At 32.2% G+C, this 22262-nt stretch overlaps 4 protein-coding genes across 4 annotated transcripts in view; 3 read left to right on the forward strand and 1 right to left on the reverse strand.

The window, feature by feature from the left end:
* Positions 1-61: 61 nt before the first annotated feature.
* mRpL34 (mitochondrial ribosomal protein L34) lies at positions 62-1186 on the forward strand. The gene is made up of 3 exons (XM_080165679.1): positions 62-259; positions 613-690; positions 1001-1186. The coding sequence occupies exons 1-3, from the start codon at positions 111-113 to the stop codon at positions 1095-1097; spliced, it is 324 nt and encodes a 107-aa protein (XP_080021805.1). The 5' UTR covers positions 62-110; the 3' UTR covers positions 1098-1186.
* On the forward strand, positions 1187-8230 carry LOC145323211 (uncharacterized). The gene is made up of 8 exons (XM_080165663.1): positions 1187-1592; positions 1717-1775; positions 2189-2320; positions 2773-2954; positions 3304-3475; positions 6865-6980; positions 7424-7601; positions 8064-8230. The coding sequence occupies exons 1-8, from the start codon at positions 1193-1195 to the stop codon at positions 8169-8171; spliced, it is 1347 nt and encodes a 448-aa protein (XP_080021789.1). The 5' UTR covers positions 1187-1192; the 3' UTR covers positions 8172-8230.
* Positions 8231-8833: 603 nt separating this feature from the next.
* Positions 8834-15566, reverse strand: LOC145327936 (calcyphosin-like protein). Its single transcript, XM_080171466.1, has 10 exons — positions 15476-15566; positions 15179-15210; positions 14901-14948; positions 14415-14520; positions 14200-14271; positions 13524-13570; positions 12193-12259; positions 11507-11599; positions 10640-10663; positions 8834-9066 (listed from the first exon to the last, which is right to left on the reverse strand). Exons 1-10 carry the CDS (start codon positions 15557-15559, stop codon positions 8965-8967), a joined length of 675 nt encoding a protein of 224 aa, XP_080027592.1. The 5' UTR covers positions 15560-15566; the 3' UTR covers positions 8834-8964.
* Positions 15567-21259: 5693 nt separating this feature from the next.
* LOC145327947 (uncharacterized) overlaps positions 21260-22262 on the forward strand; it is a 32751-nt gene continuing 31748 nt past the window's right edge. The window contains exons 1-2 of the mRNA XM_080171473.1: positions 21260-21282; positions 21801-21884. Coding sequence (XP_080027599.1) covers positions 21260-21282; positions 21801-21884 — 107 coding nt within the window. The remainder of the gene's footprint in view (positions 21283-21800; positions 21885-22262) is intronic.

Below are 22262 nucleotides of genomic sequence, written 5' to 3' on the forward strand. Positions count from 1 at the left end.
GTAAGGTTTGGAAACATACAAACCTCTATGATTTTAATTATTTCTATTTTTGACACTTTAACCTTTTGTTGATATCCCAATTGATTTTCAGATCTAAAAAATCTATTACAATGTTGGAAAGGTTATTATCACCGGGTGTGAGTTTCCTGAGGCAAAATTTAAGCCTTCCAACTTGTATTCAAACTCGAGGCTACTTGCAAAATTTTTATGAAAAACCCACTGCTGTTAAACCTCGGGCCGGTTGGAAACATCAAAATAAGTGAGTTAGTTTTATTTGTATGCTCATAACATTGAAATTTGATTTTAAAATGGTAACTTCTTTTCCTCGTCTTAATATAAAAGAAACTTAAATTACTGAGGCTGTTCATTCACTTAATCACATTTACGAATTATTTTTTTTTAATACGCTTTTTCTTAAATAAATGCTTATATACCTATTAAAGGTTAAAAGTTACACGCAGGAATAGTGCCCCACAGGATTAGTTTTTCCCATCCCTTTCACCCACTTTAAAAATAAATTACTAAACTTTTGAGTCACGGTGTAATAAGTGTATGGCATGCTCGTACCAGGAATCCTCAATAAACTATGACATTATTAAAACTATTTTTTAGGGTACCATTTAAGCACAAGATAAACTATAATCCGAGAGTAGAATTTCCCAGACCATCGGAAGTTAAGCGATACAGAAAGTAAGTTTTATGAATACTTGTAGAGTTTTAAAACATAATAATCAGAATATTAATTCTAACTTCTAAGGTTTAAAAAAAATTACCTAGTTTATAAATTGATTGGATTACTTGTTTATTATGTATATTCATTTTATTTTATTTTGATGCTGTGGCCGTTCTTGGTCTTGTTAACTTGATTCGTCAGATGGTTAAGGCTTGAAAAATAAATCCCTAGTTTTCCTATCTTTGAAAAGTTATTAATGTATTGATTTACTTTAAGCTTACAATCTTTATTAGATCGCAAAGCAATGACATTGATTATTTTGTTTAGATTAAGTTACAATGCAATGATGTCCTCAGCGGGAGGAAGAAAACAGCTGATGCAGAAAATATTAGGCAACGAGAAAGTTATAGCCTCACCCTTCTAATAACTTAATGAAAAATTGTTTTTTTTATTTCGTGCATATTTTTTGTGTGCTCTTGTATTTTGATTATCTATCTATGGTTACTTTCAGAAGCGATAATGTTAAACCTTAAAATCCCGCGCGAGTTTCAAAACTTGTTGGCCAAACAATGTTACAAAAATCACATACAATTCAGAACTTTAGTCTCTGCCGAATTTTCTAACCGCAATGCTTGGCAAGCACGCCTTGCCGCGCCTGTTTTTAAGCAAATTAAAATGCAGGAATATTTTGTGACGCTGGATAAAAAGTTTACGCAAGAATTTCGTGGTTCAGCCATAGACGTTGATATTTTTGCTAATAATGTCCAGAGCAGTACACAGGCGGAACACATGGAAGAGTTGATGTTCAAGTTGCGTCGTACACCGCACACGCTCCACACACTGGATTCAACGCATCACGCGGCTGTGCGCGCCATGTTGGATTTTGGCTCGGCTGAAAATCTTGTTAAGATGCTTGATGACAGGAATTTTATATTGCTTATGAAAATTTAAACCAATTTACTTTTTAAACGGTAGGTATAGAAAATAAATCTACAGATTTTTCGCAGAAAAAAATTCAAATGGTCCTAAGCAATATAAATGAAACAGGATGAACTATGGTTTATTCTTAGATGAATATTCAGCTGTTCTGGTTTTAGACAAGGTACAGTTTTGTTAAATGTTATGCTCTGCTCAAGTCAAAGATACACTAATTATTCACTACGTATCTCTTTTTATTCATAATTATCTGGATAGGCATCCATACATTTAGATAAATGCAATGTAGGAAATAATATATTTCATTATACATATGAAAACGACACGATTTTTTGCCTTTCTCCAAAATAGTTAAAACCTCCCTGGATCTATTCAAAGCTTAAATGTAAATGAGAACCATATCGGTTGAGTGGTATGCGAGATTCTTCGCTACAGACAAAAAAATCTTAATCTTAATACATTTCTAAAAAATGCCCTAAACTTTACAATTTATTAAAGATAGGATTTTTGCTTGTTGATATTGAATGGAATGAGATAATCGATAATCATCATATCCAATCCATATTCTATGTTTTTTAGTTTTTGAAGACTGGTGACCACCAAGCAGCGGCTAGATGTGCTTCTCAATTAATGTTACAAGAAGAAAATTTTAAGATTGCCAACGCCCTAGGAAACCTTGCTTGTTGGAGATACATCAGCTCCAGTGAAAAGGTAAGATTTGTAATGGTCAGTGCGGTAGGGCCAGGGGCTGTGATTCAGCAAAATATGTCCATTTGAAATTGCTGAAAATTTTTATATTTTTGTGGTGTTATGTTGGCTTAAAACTTGTTTTGTGCTGTAACTAAAGGGAAGTTGGTAGAATGAAGAGCGATGTGGGAAAATTATCACCAATGACATGTTCTAGTTCAACTAATGCAACCATGCATAATTGTAGTTTTAGCAATGGACAATACATATTGGGAAAATGTTTAATATATCTTAATTTTTAAAATCGCATGTGTATTTTATAAACCTTTTTTAAAAGCACTGTTAAGGTGTGTGGTAAATCGTATGGCTAAATTTCCGTTATTGCCAATTTCAATTGGTGTCCATACAAGTCTTTTTGATATTACCTTTCAAAGTTGTTTTGCCTTAATTTAATGTTATTGGGTATCTTTTTCCAGATTGACTGGTTCTATCCTGATGAGATCCAAGTAGATGAAAACCCTGACGAAGTCATAAGAGTCAGAGTTCAAACTGTTCCAAACAAATATACAGATGATCACTTTGATCTGCGAGATCCTGACAAAATAATCGGCAAAACTCTTCTCTATTTTAATAAGAACAGCAATGATATTGTTGGCAGGTAAATCATTTTGGCATTTTTACAGCAATGCACTGATTTGACCATTTTTTGGCTCCCAAACAAACCCAAGGAAAAATTTGCAATTCTAATTTGAAACCAATTTCTTCTTATCTACAAAATTATGGTGAAGTACAATGTTTTGTTGTTGTGAGATGTGATAAATTCATCCCTAAACGGTGGATATTACTCCTTTTTTACTAAAAACCCTGTCCGGATAATGGCAAGAGTCCTATAATAATCTACCCCCTCAATGAATGGAACCTAACTGTAAGATGTAATGAGAATTCAAATCATTAAAAACATCTTTGTGATGCCTTGAATTCTCATTTGATTGTTTTAAAAATTTTAGGTCTCTAGTAATTCTTGGAGAACATTTATTTGGTTCAGAAGACTCTGTAATTGCCATGTTGAAGGATGGTGGCGAAGTTGCCAAAGCTGTTCTTGAGATTCTTGAACAATCTAACAAAGAGAATATTGTTGAAGCAGCAAAATCTGCCAAGTCAGCTGATATAGATATTGATGTAAGTAAACAAAAAAGTAGGTACTTACCTACTTTTATTTATATTCTAATGATTTTTTTTGTTAGCAAATTATAATTTTACCTACTATTTTTGTTGTTCTCATGTGTTATAAACAGGTATCTTAAGGGATATAACAATGTGCCTAAACTTATGGCATTCCCAAAAATTCAGTGGCGTGCGAACCGAAGGGGGCATTTGGGGCAATCGCCCCCCCCTAGCGACCAAAACGCCCCCCCCCCTGCCCCCCCCTAGCCATCGCCCCCCCTGCCCCCCCCTAAATGTTGAAAAATGCCCCGTTTTGCCCCCCCCCTAGTCAACAAAAATGCCCCTTTTTGCCCCCTACCCTACAAAAAGCAAAACTATCCCAGTTTCCAAAAAAAAAGATCAAGAAATACTCAAAAAAAAATTTTTGGCGCTTCGCGCCAATCAAACAATTACTATTCATTTTACCTTACCAAATTTTTTAACTAGTGTAGCAAATTAGGTTATAATATCTTTTCACTGAACATAACAAACCAGGTAGTAGGAAATATTTTATCTTGTATAATATAAACTTTTTACCATAAAAAATTGTGTACATCCCAAATGATGATACACAAAATTACCCCTAATATAGATTACAATTAGTGGATGAAACGTATGAAAACTGAACTTAATTAACCAACCAATCAAAATTCCATTAAAGTCCCCAAAGTTACTGAGCCAACGAATAAGAAAATTTTATATGAAATATTGGGGACTAGTGTAATAATAGCCCAAAAACCCCTCTCTCCCTGCATATTTGAAGAAAAAAATTTGCGCTTCGCGCTCTTCCAAATGGTTTCTGCTTTTTATCACATTGTATATTTTGTTGTTATTTCTATGAAATTATTTGTAAACAAACATAAAATATTTAATCAAAAAAAAGTTATTTTATATAAAAAAGAAACAGCGTTGATATTTATCTAAGCCTTTTTTTCAACACTGTATGTCTGTCTAAATGAATATGATATGATGAAATATGATTTTCAGGATAAGTTTATCATTTTTTGTGTACATACCCTTACAAAAAGACATGTTTTTTTTTATGGCAATTTTCATTAAAAACCCTTAAAACTAAGTACACTCTATATTCCTAACTTGATAAAATACACCACTCTTGTAGTCTTTAATTGATTTTATTTCAATGGGGTAGTAAATATTTTTCTCGTATTCATTCGAATCCGGTGGATAGGAACCGGTTCTCATCCATACAAAAAAAACTATGTCTAGCATCGTATTATATCCAGCTTCGGCACCCCGGGGCTAAAAAACTGGTTTTAATCTTATAATTGTACATACTATATCCGCGGAAAGCTGTTTATAATACGATGCGAGAAATAACTATTAAAGTGCCATTTGAAGAGGATAGGATATGTTGATATAACTTTTTAGCTACTCTATAATTCACTATGGCTGTCGCTGTCAGTTTGTAATGCTAAGGGGGAAATGTGATTTTCTCAACTGCAATTAAAGATAGAAGGCTAAAACTCAATGTTAACATTCCCATCATTATGGAGTATAATTAACTATTTAAAATTCATGGAGGTCAGACTGCTTTTCATGACGTTTTTTATCTATTTTTGTATCTTTCACAATTCCCCCATTGTTTTTTACAAAATTTTTGTAGATAAGGGTATCAAAATATAGACCCTTTTGTGACATTGCCTCTTAAGGGGCATTTCGTCGTTTTTTCACAGTTGCTTTTCCCTTTGTATACTGTATAGACCCTGCGGGGCCAATTGCCTAACCCTGCGGGGAATTCACCTAACCTAACTTAACCTATAATAACCTATTAAAAGCTACTGTGAAAATATGACGCAATGCCCCTTAAGAGGCATTGCCATAAAAGAGACTATACCTCAAAGTTTTCCATATTTCTAAGAGATTTTTATATCTGTAGATAAAAGCACAAGTAATTTTTTTACTTTTAACGTAGTTCTTTATATCTTTGGTTTTTATGGTACGATAAATTTTTTTGTGGATTATAATATTAAAAAAAATAATATTTCTCGTCGTTACGACCATCTAGTATGTAATTTACTTTGACTGTCATCACACAACATACATGAAAAAGGATTTGTGACTTTTTCATCCTAAAAATATATTTATTTCAACAAATGCTCTATAATCTTCTTAACTGTATTCTTATTCATGATTTTTTATGCTTTGCTACTTATAGATGTTGTCATCCTTGTTGTCATACAATAAAGAAATATTTAAAATCAGTTTTACATTATAGATATATTTTTGGTAAATTATTTCCAAAATGAGTGTTTTTATCTTCCCCCCCCCCCATTATTTTTTTTAATGGGGTTATTCATCCTTCCTGCTGAGAGATTTTATAACATCCCCCTCCACCCATAAAAAATGTTTTGTGGGGGGGGGGGGGGAGGTTAAATTATCTGTACTTTTTTTTTGAAGATGCTTTCTAGCTCCCATCCCTTCAGTCATTGCAGGTTGGGGAGAAGGGATGGGGGAGAAGAGATGAGGGGAAGAGATGGGGGATAGAAATGGAAAATAGGGATGGGGGAAGGGATGGGGAAGAAGGGATAAGGACTAGAAGGCCCATAATCAAATAATCCCACCCCTTAAAACGCCCTCATTTAAAATTAGTATATATAATCAAAATGCCCCCCCCTAAAGCAAAGTGCCCCCCGGGGGCACTTTGATTTAGGGGGGGGCAAAATTTTGCAAAATCTTCAAAATGCCCCCCCCTAGACAAAGTGCTTCGCACGCCACTGCAAAATTGTAAACAAAATTGCCCTTTCGTAGATTGTAATTATTGGTTGAAAAGTTTTGACGAATAAGTTACCTATCAAAGTTTAAAAACTTTGGGAAACAGTGTAATTTACAGTCCAATTTTCTTGCCTCTCTAGATTTAAAGAATATAAGATAAATAATAAAACTAGGGTTGGGCCGGATATCCGGCCATTTTCAATATCCGGCCGGTTACCGGATATTGAAACTATCCGGCCGGATATCCGGCTCTATAATTTTTTATACTTTACACCAAAAATCTCTGCTTTTTAAAATCTTAAATGGCTCTAATTTTCTTATTATTGAAGCTAGAAGAACACTTTTTCTGAATAAGTTTAACTTTATGTAAATTTATATAAGATTTCTTAAGAAATTTTTTTTTTACTACTTTAATATCTGTTAATTTGGCCGGATATCCGGTAATTTGGCCGGATATCCGGTAATTTGGCCGGATAACCGGATATCCGGCGTTGGCCGGATATCCGGTCGGTTACCGGATATCCGGCATTTGAAATCAGCCGGATATCCGGTATCCGGCCAAAAAAGTATCCGGCCCAACCCTAAATAAAACCCCTACATTAATATATTTTTAATTTAATTTGCTGTTTTAGGCCAAATTATTTGAAGCATCCAACAATGAAATTAAAGAGAATGCCGGCAATATGATTCAACAACAGAAAGATATTTACCAGAAATGGCAAGATACAAGAGATCAAGAATTAAAGAAGTAAGTTTAAACATCACCTACCTTTTCATTTTTACATAGGTGTATAATATTCTGCACAAGATTTATTTTTTCCCCTGCTGCAAAATTTATATTTTTCCCCTCCTAGTTTTTTCATGCAAGGAAGGGGAAGAAATGGAAATATATTTTCAGGACTCTTTATTTTATTCATATATTCATATTATCCCCCCTCCCACATATTCTTTTATTTTTTTCACCAAGGAGGGGGGGGGGGGGAATGGAAAAAAAATATTTCAGTTCTCTTAATTTTTCTCCCAACCACATATTAATTAAGTATTCCCCCCCCCCCCCCTTTATCAGGATCAAATTTGCAGAATATATACACCCCTGCATTTTTTGTCTCATTCAATCTAAAATAACAGTTCCCTATTAGACCGTAGCTTTGTTAGGAAGTTTTTTTCTTAAATAAGTAAAATAAATTTTAGGTATTACGAAGCTATGCAGAGAAGTGCCAGAATCCAATCAATCGAGGAAACAAAGGCCCAGCTGACCGCCACAGAGGAACAGCTGTTCTTCTTTGACAACCTGGACTCATACGAGATGGAGTTGGTCGATAAAGAGAAGGCTTTCCTTAGAACTTTACCAAGAACAAATTGGAATATTGTAAGTTTTAATTCAAAATGATCCGAACCTTGTAAAGCTAAGAGTTACAGGGGTTTAAATAATAAAAATATGTTGGAGGGGAAAAAATGAAGAAATAAACAGTCCTGAAAACATTTTATCCAGTTTTTTTTCTCCTTCGTGGGGGTAAAAAACATGAAAAATATAAGGGAGGAGGGAAAATGAATAAAATAAAAAGTACTAAAAATATTTTTCCCCCTCCTTGGTGAAAAAACCGGGGGGGGGGGGGGGTGAATTTTTTTTTGCAGCCGTGGGAAAAATGTTCGCTTTGTAGGTTTATCTAAAGTATATAATAAAAAAGTGCTCAAAAGAAATCCGCCATTGTCCGCAAATTTTGTTCTACTAAATTATGAGAAGGATAAATAATTTGCAAATGAAGAATTAACTTAACACATATGATATTTGTTAGTTGTAGAAAGATCTATTAATGAAATTTATTTTCAGTCTAACTATCCACAGAGCAAATATTACAAGAAGAAGCTTGCTCCGGACGGTGAAAGAAAGATTGCAAGATGGGAGAAGAAAGAACAAAAATTGGGACCTCCAAAATAGTTTCTTTTGCTGGTTGTTATATTTACGTATAATATAAATCAATAAACAAAAAACAAAAATATTTTTAGTTATAAGCTACTCTCCAAGTTCAAGTGTTGATCTGTTGGATAATGTTGAAAGATCTCTCTTTTTTTCATCCCCTGATTAAGGTTCACACCAATCTGTCAGTTTTGAGTTTATGCTACTGAATATAATTCCTAAACTTACAAAAGCAATAATATACAACTAGAATGAAATGATTACTTTATCAACGATTTAAATACAAATAAGAACAAATTTATATTAAAACAAAGGTTTTTTATCTTACATTAAATTTAATAGATAGTTACTTACTACATATACAAAGACATTGATACAAACATAAAAAGTAAATCATTCTTTGGGACAACATAGGAGGCAGTTCTGAAATTATACTCTGCGTTGATGAAGCTATAGGTTTTACTCATTTTTAAAACAAAAATAAAAGGAAAAAAATTATATAATTCTCTAGTCGAAAATGGTAATTTTGATTGGGTGTTTTAGAAATTATTTAATTGACAGGAGATAATTCAATAGGTCTCAGAACTTACCTTAAAATATACCTTTTTTACAATTGTAATATTTAGCCTTAATAACTCAGCTAAACACAAAATGTTGAATAAAGCCCTTTAACAAAAATGCATACATATTGTAGATATATGAACTGAAGAGGGTTTCATTTTTACATAAACTTTATACTAGAATAACAATTTTTAAGTTTTACATAACAAAAATCCACAGTCTTATCAATTGCAATCTTTAGTTTTTAATACAATTAAATTTTCCAAGCGTTTCTGATCATAAGATCAAAGTAAGCATCTTGATCAATGGATGCGCTCAGTCCGCTGTAGTAATCTAGAAACTCTTCTTTGGTTATCTAAAATAAATTTTTTCTTGTTTTTGAAGCAAATTCAAAGTTTTGGGGGAGTGAATATTCTCGCTATTCCGTAAGTGCAAGCTTCTAGTCAAATGCGCTTGTTAGGTCAAATTGTTCATAATTATTACCAAACCCATAAATGAGAATAGTTTGACCTAATAAGCGCATTTGACTGGAAGCTTGAACTTAACTTTATGGAATATTGAAGAAAAAATGTCCATCTTTTCGTTTGTTTATTACTTGAGGTTAGGTTATATATTGGGAACTATGTAGCCCCCGCAGCAGGTTACGCAAAAGAAAAAACTACCTTTTTCATTATTTTCAATTTATATAAAAGATGAGGGGGTGGTTCAGTGCTTGATAAGCACTTTGAGAGAAAGCACCAAACATTAGTAATAGAATTCAATTATCATAGTTTTTATGCGTAGCAAGTCGATCATAGTGCAACTGCACAGTGCACCGTTTAGATTTCAACTTTAACAATTTTGCCATTTGGGTAGTATTTTTAAAAGCGAAGCTTTTCTATAATTAGGGTCGGTCCGTACGTCCGTCCGTAACGGATAGCTTTTTTCATTAATTTAGGCATGTTAGAATTGTCCTATCGATTTCAAATTTTGCATGGTGATTCCTTTAGTAGTTAGGTACGATTTAGAAAGCGTAGCAACTCTATAATCATTACCAAAATGTCTGTACGTCCATTTTAAACATGTTGATTTTTTTACTTTTTTAACAACTAATTTTTATGTGAACTAATCATCTGATTGATCTGATTTTTGGTATATTGATTCCTGGGACAACAAAGTATAATGTGATAAGCGAAGCAACTCTATAATTAAGTCCTTAAAATGTAAGTATGTCCATAAACATTATCCTGTATCAATCAGTTTTTCAACAAATTTACTTACAATTTTGCTTTGACCCTTATGAATTTATATTATGATTATTATTCAGTTCTGACACTATTTAAGTGTTAATGTCCGTTTGTCTTACCGTTTCAGTGCTTCGCTTTTATGGATGTTGTCATCCTTGTTTAAAAGCGAAGCTTTTCTATAATTAGGGTCGGTCCGTCCGTACGTCCGTAACGGATAGCTTTTTTCGTTAATTTAGGCATATTAGAATTGTCCTAACGATTTCAAATTTTGCATGGTGATTCCTTTAATAGTTAGGTACGATTTAGAAAGCGTAGCAACTCTATAATCATCACCAAAATGTCCGTACGTCCATTTTAAACATGTTGATTTTTTACTTTTTTTAACAACAAATTTTTATGTGATCTAATCATCCGATTGATCTGATTTTTGGTATAATGATTCCTGGGACAACAAAGTATAATGTAATCAGCGAAGCAACTCTATAATCAAGTCCTAAAAATGTACGTATGTCCATAAATATCCTGAATCAAGCAGTTTTTCAACAAATTTACTTACAATTTTGCTTTGACTCTTATACATTTATATTATGATTATTCAGTTCTGACACTATACAAGTGTTAATGTCCGTTTGTCCTACCGTTTTAGTGCTTCGCTTTTATGGATGTTGCCATCCTTGTTTTATAAAAAATAAAGCTTTATACCTTTCCATCTCCATGTACTCCAACCTGGAAAAAAGAAAACAAATTTTAGATGATTTTTTTAATTGAAAATATTAACATGGATGACACATCCATGAATAGTGAGACACAAAACAATCCTGGATAGACAAATATACAAAGTGAGTCGAGTTGTAGAACAGATGTTCAGTGGTCAAAGTTGAGATAAAGAAAGAGTGTTAAGAAAATAGATAAAATACATTTTAGGTATTTTGGATACAATCTATCACTTTTAGTATCACACGTCATAAATAGCAGTAGTTGGTACTATTTTTGACGTCTTTACTGAGTCGTGGTGTGTATAGAACACAAGCATGCTTTTCTATAATTAGGATCGGTCCGTACGTCCGTAATGGTTAGCTTTTTTCGCTAATTTAGGCATGTTAGAATTATCCTATTGATTTCATACTTTGCATGATGATACCTCTAGTAGTTAGGTAGGATTTAGAAAGCGTAGAAACACTATAATCGTTACCAAAATGTCCGTACGCCCATTTTAAACATGTTGATTTTAACATTTTTAACAACAAATTATTATGTGATATAATCATCTGACTGATCTGATTTTATTTTTAGGAGTACTGATTCCTATTACAATAAGGTACAATATATTAAGCTAAGCATCTCTATTTTCACGGCCTAAAAATGTCAGTATGTCCTTAAATAGTAGGTATTCTGTATTTAAGAAGTTTTGCAACTAATTAAATTTACGTATAATTTTGTCAAAACTGATATATTTACATTTTGTATACTCAGTTCTGACACTGAAGTTCGTCTGTCGTACCGTTTCAGAGCTTCGCTTTTATGGATGTTGTCATCCTTGTTTCTTTGAAATTAAATAATGACACTTACAGCTCTGGAAACAGGACTGGCCTCAAAGTTTGTGAGGAATTTGTTGTAAAGCTCATCCTCGGTACAATCTCCGTTTAGGTACTTCGGATGGCTCTTAACAAGGAAGATTATTAAAGATTTTTCTTGCTATTTTATCCGATTTGGAATTTTCCATTAATGTGAAAACGGATTTAACATCATATATGGATTGAGGGGAAATTACACTGGTATTCCAAGTTTTATACGTACGTTATCTTATTCGCTGGCTTAAAAACTGGGTAGTTTTATTGCACTTTAATTGGTTGGTTCAAAACCAGTGGTGAGCATACAACCAGCAATTTAAATTGACAGAAGAGGGGCTTTTGTATATCATCATTGGGACAGTAAATCAATTTATCTTCCATTGTACATCATCTGTTCACTGCTTCGATCCTCTTTTTGCTACTCTATCATCATAAAAAGTCAACCTTATTACAATACATATGCTTGATATACGCGCATTTAGGCATGACAAAATTGAAGTCGTGATTGATCTTCAACAGGATAAGCAGTCTTTTGATCAAGGTCCTATTCATGTGCGCTGAAAAACTTGATAATAATAAAATTGCCTCCAAAAATTAAAACTAGGTGACAACCCCTGTAAAACTATGCGTCTTCCGTAATTTCCTTAATGTTTGAAGTTCTTGTAAGTGAAAATTAATCTTTACCTTAACATCATAAACTCCTTTGATATCCTCAACTGTAACCACACCGTCACCAGTTCTATCCAGCTTTCTAAAATAATTTATGAAATTGATATATATTTATTGGAAGTTCCAATGACCGTTAAGTATATTTCTTTGTAGGTAACTAGCGGCTTCGCCCCTAGCCTCTAGGGGCTACGCCCTAAATAGTTATGGGAAGTCAACCCTCCTTAATAGAAATATTCAAAAAAATTATTCTTTGTTTAATTACTCTGTAGTAAAATTAAACCCAGGTTGTGCGCTTTACGCACAAAAATTTTAATTTGCTCAAATTAAACCCAAAAATTTCAATGCGTAAAAATTAAACCTAGGTTGTTCACATACACAAAAATTAAAAAAAAAAATATTTAAATTTTTTTTTGTTTTGAGGGGGAGGATTCATGGGGGCTTCGCCCCATGTTGCAGTGGGGTTCCCCCACCCCAATAACTGGTTTTTGTTTACAAAAACTTTGAAAAATAAAAAATTTTGGAAGTGGGGATTTTTTTATTTTTGTGGGGGGTTGGGGTGTCCCACCCCCCAGGAAAATAGCTTAAAACCACCAGAGGACCAGTAGGTATATTCCCTGAAGAGTAGAATCCGATCGGTTCAGTGGTTACCGAGATCTTAAGGGACAGACGGACAGACGGACAGACATCAAGCTACTTTGTATTATAGACTAGCGGCTTCGCCCCTAGCCTCTAGGGGCTTTGCCCCAAGAGGTGATAAAAAAAATTAAGGAAATCTTCAGCAAAAAAAAATTGGGGGGAGATTTTTTTTGTTTTTGGGGGGTTGGGGGTGTCCGACCCCTCAAGAAAATAGCTTAAAACCACCACAAGACCAATAGGTATATACCCTGAAGAGTAGAATCCGATCGGTTCAGTGGTTACCGAGATCGTAAGGGACAGACAGACAGACGGACAGATAGATTAGCTTAAATCTTTGTTTCTAGAAATAGTAGTTTTATGGTATTAAATTTCAATTAACTTATCTTTTACTAGCGGCTGCGCCCCTAGGGAATATGTATTCAAAGGGTTGAGAATGAGATACAAAAATAGCCTAAAACCATTCCTGGAATGGAGAATCCAATCGGTTCAGATGCTAAGGGAATCTTAAGCTTCAGACAGAAAAACCTACTACTTTAAGTAATAGGATAGCCTAGCTGTTATCTATTTGTAAAACGTTCTTTTATTGTTTGTTAAAATTGTTTTACTTTAAAAAGTTGACAGTTTTGACATAAATTAACGAAAAGAACCGTTATGGACGGACTGACCCTAATTAATATTATAAAAAGCTTCTTTTTTAAAAACAATTTTACCTAAATGCTTCTTCTACTAGTTTTATTCTTTGTTCAGACATTGGAGGCTAAAATATTAATATAGTTAGAAGAATTAATCATGAAATAAGATCATTAAATGTTTTATTATTTTTATATGCGTAGCTTCTTTATAAGAATTCTCTTTATTACTGATTGACTGACGAAAAATTTGAGTAAATATTTAAATATTAGACAGTTTTTAACTTTCAAGGGACGATTTCTCTTTTGGAGAGTGGTGGTACCCTTCCTCAAAATAGTTAAACACCTTCCCAAGCCGTATAAGATGATACTCTGTAAAGTAAAACCATATCGGTTCAGCGGTTCTTATTCAGAAGACCAACCAATGCAATATAAATAAACGTATAGTGTTGCTGACTGACAGAACAAGTTATCTAGTAGCTGCACTGAATCATGCAAGTTTTACAACAAACGGTGCTTTCACTCAAATAAAATTGCCCGTTGGGCACTGAAACCCCTTAGTTCTGACAATAAAAGGGAGGTTATTTTTTTCTATGAATAATCACTTTGGGGCTTTAACCCTGTTGGGCCAACCCAATATAACTTCATTCAACCTGACATAAAATGAAAAAAAAAATCTCCTTATTTTCAATTTATGTCAAAATTTAGTGTGGGGGTTTGAGGTTCTGTGTATTTTAGAGGAAACTGCTCAACAAACCTTTACAGCGAACAAGAATTCATCTATGGACACTTTACCGCTACCATCTCTATCAAACAGGCTGAATAGTTCCTAAAATGAAAAGAAATAATTAATTTCTTAAAATATTTAAGGTCTTTAGGGTATATAATATGTCACCTAGATTTTAAAGGTTCTAATTATCTTATATTTTAACTAAACTTTGTAAATCTAACAGATTTTCTAAATAATCTTACCATGTATTTATCTTCCTCTAATTCCAGGCCACATTCCTGGATACCTTTCCTGAATTCTGGATAATCCAGGTTCTTGGAGCCATCATCGTCCATTCGACGAAATAATCTATGAAAATATATACAAAAACATTACTATTTCATGCATAAGTCCCTTTTCAAAAGGACCTTATCAATTAATGAAACGTTTTTAGAAGCCAATCTTTTCAACATTTGGGCTAGTACATAAAGGATAGACTGTATAGCATTTTAAATTAAATTTTGCAAAATGATACCTGTAACAATTAGGCATAATCTTAAAAGCGTTATAATCAGAAAGTCCGAACATTGATTTGAATCACGTAAACATTTTTTACCTTTTTTGGCGACAAAATGCAATAATGGTACCTATTGATGTTTAAAGTTATGATTTCTATGACGATTAGGAATAAAGTTAAATATATAGCATGTCTATAATAACGTTTTATCTATAAAAATGTTTTAACTTACCTCCCCATACCAATTATTCCTTTAGCCCCGCGGCTCAAACACAGACATCTGAAATATGCAATAGCATCAAACTTAGGGTAATCTTAAATAGTGAAAAACAGAGTTTTTAATTGTCAAGATAAAATAAAACCTAGGCTAAGCTTTAATCTTTGTCTTTTAAACATTTTTACTACCAGCTGCCTTAACACACAACATTCACAAAAGATAATCTGCAGTAGCAAAAAAGAGCAAATACTAATTTAATTTGCTTTTGCCAAGCTGTTCTTTAAAGATTTTACCTTAATTGTTCTACGGGATCTTTCGCCCTGAAATTAACAAATTATTTCGAACACAGTAATAGTGTCTGACTGATTATGACGTAACAAAAAAATTAGCCAATGAGAGGCAACTATAAATTTTACCATTGGTCAATAACGGCCTCTCATTGGCTAATTTTTTTTTGTTACGGCATAATCAGTCAGACACTATTACTGTGTTCTTTCTCATATACAAGACTTTTTGAAAGCTTCTTTTAAATCTCTAAATATTTCTAAAATTTGTAAAATTCAAGGATAAAATTAAAATTTTCTTATGACAATAATTTGTTTCCTATTAAAGTCTCTGGCAGCTTGTTGTTTCATCTCATTTTCCATTCGCTCTCCAGCTGTCTTAGGACGCATTTTGTCAACCTCTGAATATTTGAGAAAGTATTTTAAAACTATCAAAGTAACCATACTAACTTTGCATTCTAAACTTAAGTAACCAACTTCTCATACATATAAGAAGGGCCAGTAGACCCATCTTGCAATTTTTATTAAACAATCAAACACTTTGCTAAGTTCAAAGTGCAATCGTTTATTAAAAGTCGTATATTACCAAATGGAATAGAGAAAACTGCTATAAAATTTGGTTTAATTTTCGTTGTTTTGGGAGGGTACCACCACCCTAACAAGAGACACTGCCCCTAGAAAAAATTACTTTTCCCCATAAACTTTTTTTTCCTTTTAATTAATTGAAATAATTTAATTAAACTTTTTCTTTTACAATTAAAAATTAGGGCCGCTAGTAAATAATAGATTAACTTATATGTTAAAATACTGAAGTTTTTAAATGTTTCTGAATCTAATATCGTTAAATGACTGTGTATAAAAATAAGATAATACTAAGATTATGATGGTCTATTAATATATACTATATAAAATATACATATATGCATGCACACAGGCAGGAACTAATATTCAACAATGTAATCTTGTATCATTTGTGAGTCATTAAAATAAGGAATTTTAAAAAAATGTTTAGGCCAAGCTGTTAAAAAGTGAATTAATAAAACTATTAATTTCAACATAGGCGTTACAGTCATTCTTTTAAAAACAGTTTTATTGTACATTTTCAGTAAATTGTGTAGACTATACCATGTATAATAGAAAGTAGTAATGTACTGTCTGAAGATCCGAAGGGGCTGTACTTTTCAGGGAAACTATGTAAACATCTGGATGTGGTGTTAGGCTATTTCCTGACATCCACGACCACCCCTAGAGGCTAGGGGCGTAGGAACTAGTAAAGCATTAAATAAAAAAGTCATATCTGGTAAATCATCTTTCAAATTTTTGAATATTTGTCTGTGCATAAGTATAGGGTTTGTCTACTAGAGTTCTCTCTTTTACTCTCTTCTTACTAGATCAATATAATCTCCTAGGTAGCGCTCACGATACTATCATCATAACAAATATCATACTTTTAATAGATAACAAGTACAATTATGTCCGATTTGAAGATTTTTATCGTTGGTAAAATTCAATAATCGGAATCCTATTGTTAATACTATACATATTTTATATTTTTTCGCCCTATTTTTCTGTTTCTCATAAATCAACAAAAATAAAATACAAAAGAGTCATCACAAAGTAAGCTTCCAAAGGCATAATGTTAAATTATATTAGATAAAATAAGAAATAAAATGGAGATTGAATATTCTAATAATAAAGGGAGGAGCAGGTTGGATGCTGTGAGTATTGGTGCAAAAAATATGACGTAACAAAAAAAATTAGCCAATGAGAGGCCGTTATTGACCAATGGTAAAATTTATAGTGGCCTCTCATTGGCTATTTTTTTTGTTACGTCATATTTTTTGCACCAATACTCACAGCATCGCAGGTTGCGCTAAAAATCCGTAAAGGTGTGAGTTTTAAGGCTTAAAAATAGTAATAGAACGATAATACTCACTAATATTCTTATTGAAAAAGCTATAGGCTAAAAACTAAATCTTTATCGTTCTACTACTGTTTTTAACTCAAAACTCACAACCTTTACGGATTTTTAGCGCAACCTACTCCTCCCTTTTTTGAACTAGATGGAAAATCAGACACAATAATCCGTCAAACTTAAAGTGAATTTCGACAAAGATCAAATTGTGTCAAAAATGATCCATGTGACGTCATAAAAATGAGGGAGATAAAAGGAGAAGTGGGAAAGAAAACCCCTAAAAAGAGATGGATAACCCCTCATTTTTATGGCGGCACATAGATCATTTTTGACACAATTTGGTCTTTGTCGGATATTTCGATACCACAATTTAAACACAAAAGCTAGTTTAGGTTGATGATTATTTATTTTATAATTTGATTCACCCCGCATGGCTGTTCAATGCAAAAATTATGTACCAAATAGAATGTGCAAAATAACAAACACTAAAGAGATATGTACACGGTAATGGTTTATGGTTGGGTTAGGGATAAAATGGCTACACAAAAATCTGAAATTAGTAACTAAAAAATGTTAAACACAACATGGTCTTTATTTGCAAGCTATGTTAAACAAATAATCATTTATCAAATACTAAGGAAAGTCTTTTTTCCTATATTAACCTTGCTTATAATTTCCAATAACACCTGCTCTACCAAATAACTGGATCCAATGCCATATTGCTCAGGTTTACAGGAATGAGGAATTAAGAGATTTTCCATTTTTTCAAGAACGGTTATATTACAGGTAGGAAATTGAAAAATGATCAAAAATCGGTCAAGGAGTGGTCAAACGGGCATGACCTTACTATTCATGGAAGTTCATTATTGCTCTTGGGTTTACCAAAAAACTTTATAGGTCTCTAGCTGTAAAGAAGCCACAATATTCATGATATATGTTTATAGTAAAAGCCGGACAAAAAATTGGTCATAAAAGCGGTCTGGGAGCGGTCAAACGGTCATAACACCACTTTATCAGATGTTTATTGATATCTAAGAATTCACACAAAAAATAGGTCTCTATCTTATACACAAAAGTCATAATGTAGAAATTAAATTTATTTAACGGTTTTCCTAATTTTAGTGCCACCTAACAGACTTTGACTTTGACTTTGACCGACACAGACCAAATATCCTTATAAATCAACTCTTGCCGACGTATAATTACTAAATTTAAAAAGTCATGAAGTCACAGCTCTCTATCTTACCTACAAAAAAATGACATTAAAAAAACTAGAGGGGGGCTCTTAGGCCCCCCCCCCTCTCCGATCTGTAAGGGTTAAAAGTTGCTTTTTTATGTCAATGTAATTCTTACATGTTCAAAGTAATGCTTAAATTTAGTGAAAAATTATTTATTTTAAATTGATGTATCCCTGTAATACTCTATGTATAATGCAATAACACAAATATTACATATAATTATAAAAAAAAACCTTGTAATAATGTTTGAAAATCATTATAAATACTTATCTATAACTTACTTTCTCTTTTTATACATATTAGCGGCTACGCCCCTAGAGGCCAGTTGATTTAGACTTTACTTATTTATTTTAAGAGGTTAAATAAAATAAATCCAACAGGATTTGAAAATCTAGGTTATAATAGCATATTGTCGAATAGGATTGTACTATGGATCTTAAGGGATGCGATAATGGACGAAAAATTGATAATTTATTGAGAATTTTGTATATTAAAATAAAAGGTTGAAAAGTTTGGACACTGTTAGTTTAGTTTAAATAAACCAATCAAGATCTTATAGAATTCTCTAAAGTCATAAGCTATCAATAGAAGGTGTTTATAAAACATTTTGTGACCAGTATGATTTACAGCCTAATGTTCCATATATCCCAGAATTTTAAAGAAAAGTTTTAACAAGAAACTCTATAAATTTTATGTGTATCAAAACTTACAAATTTAAAGTAAAAACAATAACGATAGAGTGTGATAATTCAAATTTAAATGAATAATTTCAAACAGACAAAACGATTGTCTTTGATAACAAAAAGAAATATTATTATTATTTTTTTTTAGTTAAAAAAAAACAGAATAATATAAGAAAGATATAACGTAGTTCGCTGATTTTGTCTGTAGTGAAGGGTCTCGCTAACCGCTGAACCGATATAGTTCTCCTTTACAGAGAATCTTATGGGCCCTGAGATGGTTTTAGTCTGTTTCATTTTTATAGATAGTTTTAGGCTTTTTTTCTGCCCTTTCACATCCCTTCGAATATAGAGCCCCTATATACTAGTGGCGCAGCCGCTACTAAGAAAGAAAAAGTAAATACATCAAACCTGCAAATACAGCTTGAAAATAGACTGACAGACGAAAGATGTGTAGAGCAAGAACTTGATCCAAAAAATGATAACCATACAATATTTTTGATGAGTATGACTATTGTGGTGCGCTATAATAAATTGAAAATGTTTAGAATATGAAAGTGAAATAAAAGTGTGTTTTGCTGACATCAACCTACTATTTTTGTCCGGAATATGCATTTTATTTTAAAAGTTTCAAATTTTTTCAGTTCTAGAACAAACGCAGGAATGACAAACGTCGGAGTGGACACTTAACCTAACCTAGCCTACATTAAACTATATTATAGGTATTTTTTTTAATGCATAACCAATGGGGGGGGGGGGGTGCTTATTTGTATAATATATTAATATACTGACCTAACCAGTATAGAAACTTAATCCTTTAGAAACTCTTGCTTTTGTTAACTCCGACTTTTTTCACTCCTGCGTTTGTCCTGGAACCAATTTTTCTAGTGTTCATCAACATACAGAAATTAGAGATCGCCAAATAAGAAGAACTGACACAAAATTTCGCTTTGAATAATTACTCTTAAGTAACCATGCAGAGTTTTAAAATTTTGCATTTATAATTTTGATTGACTTTACTTATAATCCTAGCAATCGAATGGTTCTATAATGATCAAATTTGATGTCAAGAACAACATTTCTTGCATATAGATGGTTGGTTGAAACTATACGCTTTTATAATACAAAAACGATTAGGTTGTTTTTTCGATTTAACCCTATAAGCTAAACATTGAAGAATTTAGAACTGACGTTGCAATAACTTCTACACACAAACATACAGACTCGCAAAAATATTCAAAAATAAGTTCAATGTTTATAGGTTCAGTTGCAATTTTAATTATGACCTTGTAAATAGTATTATAAAAAAAGTGAAATAGTGAGTAAAATAGATTATTAAGTGAAGCAGGTTCAGGTTGATTGGACCGAGCTATCGCTCCCCTCTTTCCAAATCCCCACCTAAAGCTGCCTTAAAATTTTAAATGTAAGAATTGAGATGATGTGAAGATTTTTTATCTCAATTGTCCTAAACCTAAATCTCTATAACCATATTACTTAAATAAGAGTAACTAAAAACTGCATTTTCTTAAGCTGCTAATTAACTATCAGTGATAGAAGGATAAGAAAAATATCTTTTTCCCAAATCTTACTTGCAAGATTATGCCTTTGGCATCTTACAAATCTCTGAATTATTTTTAAAAGATACATTTTTTTCTACTGACTTCTTCTGCATCTGAGGCATTTTATGCAATTTGAAAGAATAACAAAATGTGGAAGTATGTTGCAAACTAATTGGAATTAAACTTTAATCTTAAGATTTAAATGCATGTATTTGAAAAAGCATGCATCTCAAAATACTGTTGTGAAACAAATAAAATTTTGCTATTGATAGCGCTGCGACAACAAGCTAACAATATTTTAGATGTATAGCGAATAATCGATGTAGAATATACGTGGATATTATGACAAGAGAAGAAATGTTGTCATTTTTGCTTTTTAACATATAACTCATTTATTGGCCAGTTCGTTCATCCACTAGGAGGTGAGGGGGTAATCGTTATTTTAGCCTGCTGCGTGGGTCACTAAGTAATTCACTTTATTAGAGATAATGAAAATCTGGTGTAATTTCCAAAAAAAATAGTATATCCATTTAGCGAATAGTTTTTTTCTGAGACTTCATTTTTAACGATTTAGAAAGAATTAACGGTTGGACGGACGAATTTTGTCTATTTGTTACTATAATTTTGTAATTTTCCCATTAAATCCTAAGTAAACCCTTTTCATCCATACCCATGTAAAAATGATGAGAAAAGATTAAATGAAAATTGACAAAACTGTCAGGTGAAATTTTCATATTTGAAGTATATTCTTCAAGAGCAGCAATATTTTAGCATATTTATTTGCAATTTTCCTTAAAATATAAAGTATACTTAAACCCGTAGAAATAAGGACTTCAAAACATCAATAAACCTTTTTTTATATTTCTAATTTTATTTCTGTAAAAATTAAATAAACAGACTTTGAAAATGATAGTAATTGAAAAATTTTATGCAGATATGAATTAAAAGCATTTCTATCATATAAAGTTATTATTAAAAATATAAAAGGCAATGGAAAATAAACCTGTAAAATAAAGCTGTAATCATAAAAGTTACTTATAAAAGTTATAATTCTGTAAAAATGAAGGGATGAATACTAAAATAGAAGTAACAGAATAAAGGGATGTAAAAATTTTAAGTATAGGAGGACAAAACAAAAGTTTAAAATTAAAAGGAGAGAAAAGCCCACAGAACTAAGCTTTAAAGAAATTGTTAATGTTGTACTAACGGTAATAATTCAAATTTGACTTATTTATTTAGATTTATGATTTTTTTAGAATTTGAAATGTTTGTAAAGGGATTGATTTTGTTGTTGAATTGTTTACTCTTGGTTCTAACTTCTCCAGGAAACACAAAATAACATGATTTCAATAGATGGAGGGTCAGGTAGCCCCCTAAAAAACACAACTCATTATCAAAAACAGTTGATACTTTGATAATCAAATGCTTTGTTGTTTATTTAGTATTAAATTACCCTTTTTCCAATGCGTTGCCTGGCCTCTAAAAGATCACTTGAGCAAAAACGGATATCATCATTTCATATTAATTAGCCAGAAAAAAAAAGTTGTTAATTGAAATAAGTAAGAACTAAGTCAACGAAAGTTGGTTATTTGAATTCAAGAATAGTTATTTCTCGTATTCATTCGAATCCGTAGATAGGAATCGGTTCTCATCCATACGAAAAAACTATGGTAGCATCGTATTATATACCACTGTGGGCTA

Source organism: Acartia tonsa, chromosome 1, assembly GCF_053477335.1.
Source record: "Acartia tonsa isolate MP-2025a chromosome 1, ASM5347733v1, whole genome shotgun sequence".
NCBI classification, from domain to species: Eukaryota; Metazoa; Arthropoda; class Copepoda; order Calanoida; family Acartiidae; genus Acartia; species Acartia tonsa.

Bases quoted from the DNA above. Each gene is read 5' to 3' on its own strand.
- mRpL34 (XM_080165679.1), top strand. From the start codon at position 111: ATGTTGGAAAGGTTATTATCACCGGGTGTGAGTTTCCTGAGGCAAAAT. The intron at 260-612 runs GTGAGTTAGTTT...ACTATTTTTTAG, and splicing joins GGTTGGAAACATCAAAATAA to GGTACCATTTAAGCACAAGA. The intron at 691-1,000 runs GTAAGTTTTATG...TATTTTGTTTAG, and splicing joins GAAGTTAAGCGATACAGAAA to ATTAAGTTACAATGCAATGA.
- LOC145323211 (XM_080165663.1), top strand. From the start codon at position 1,193: ATGTTAAACCTTAAAATCCCGCGCGAGTTTCAAAACTTGTTGGCCAAA. The intron at 1,776-2,188 runs GTACAGTTTTGT...TATGTTTTTTAG, and splicing joins CTGTTCTGGTTTTAGACAAG to TTTTTGAAGACTGGTGACCA. The intron at 2,321-2,772 runs GTAAGATTTGTA...ATCTTTTTCCAG, and splicing joins ACATCAGCTCCAGTGAAAAG to ATTGACTGGTTCTATCCTGA.
- LOC145327936 (XM_080171466.1), bottom strand. From the start codon at position 15,559: ATGCGTCCTAAGACAGCTGGAGAGCGAATGGAAAATGAGATGAAACAA. The intron at 14,272-14,414 runs GTAAGATTATTT...TTTTCATTTTAG, and splicing joins TAGAGGAAGATAAATACATG to GAACTATTCAGCCTGTTTGA. The intron at 10,664-11,506 runs GTAAGTGTCATT...TCTTTTTTCCAG, and splicing joins CCAGTCCTGTTTCCAGAGCT to GTTGGAGTACATGGAGATGG.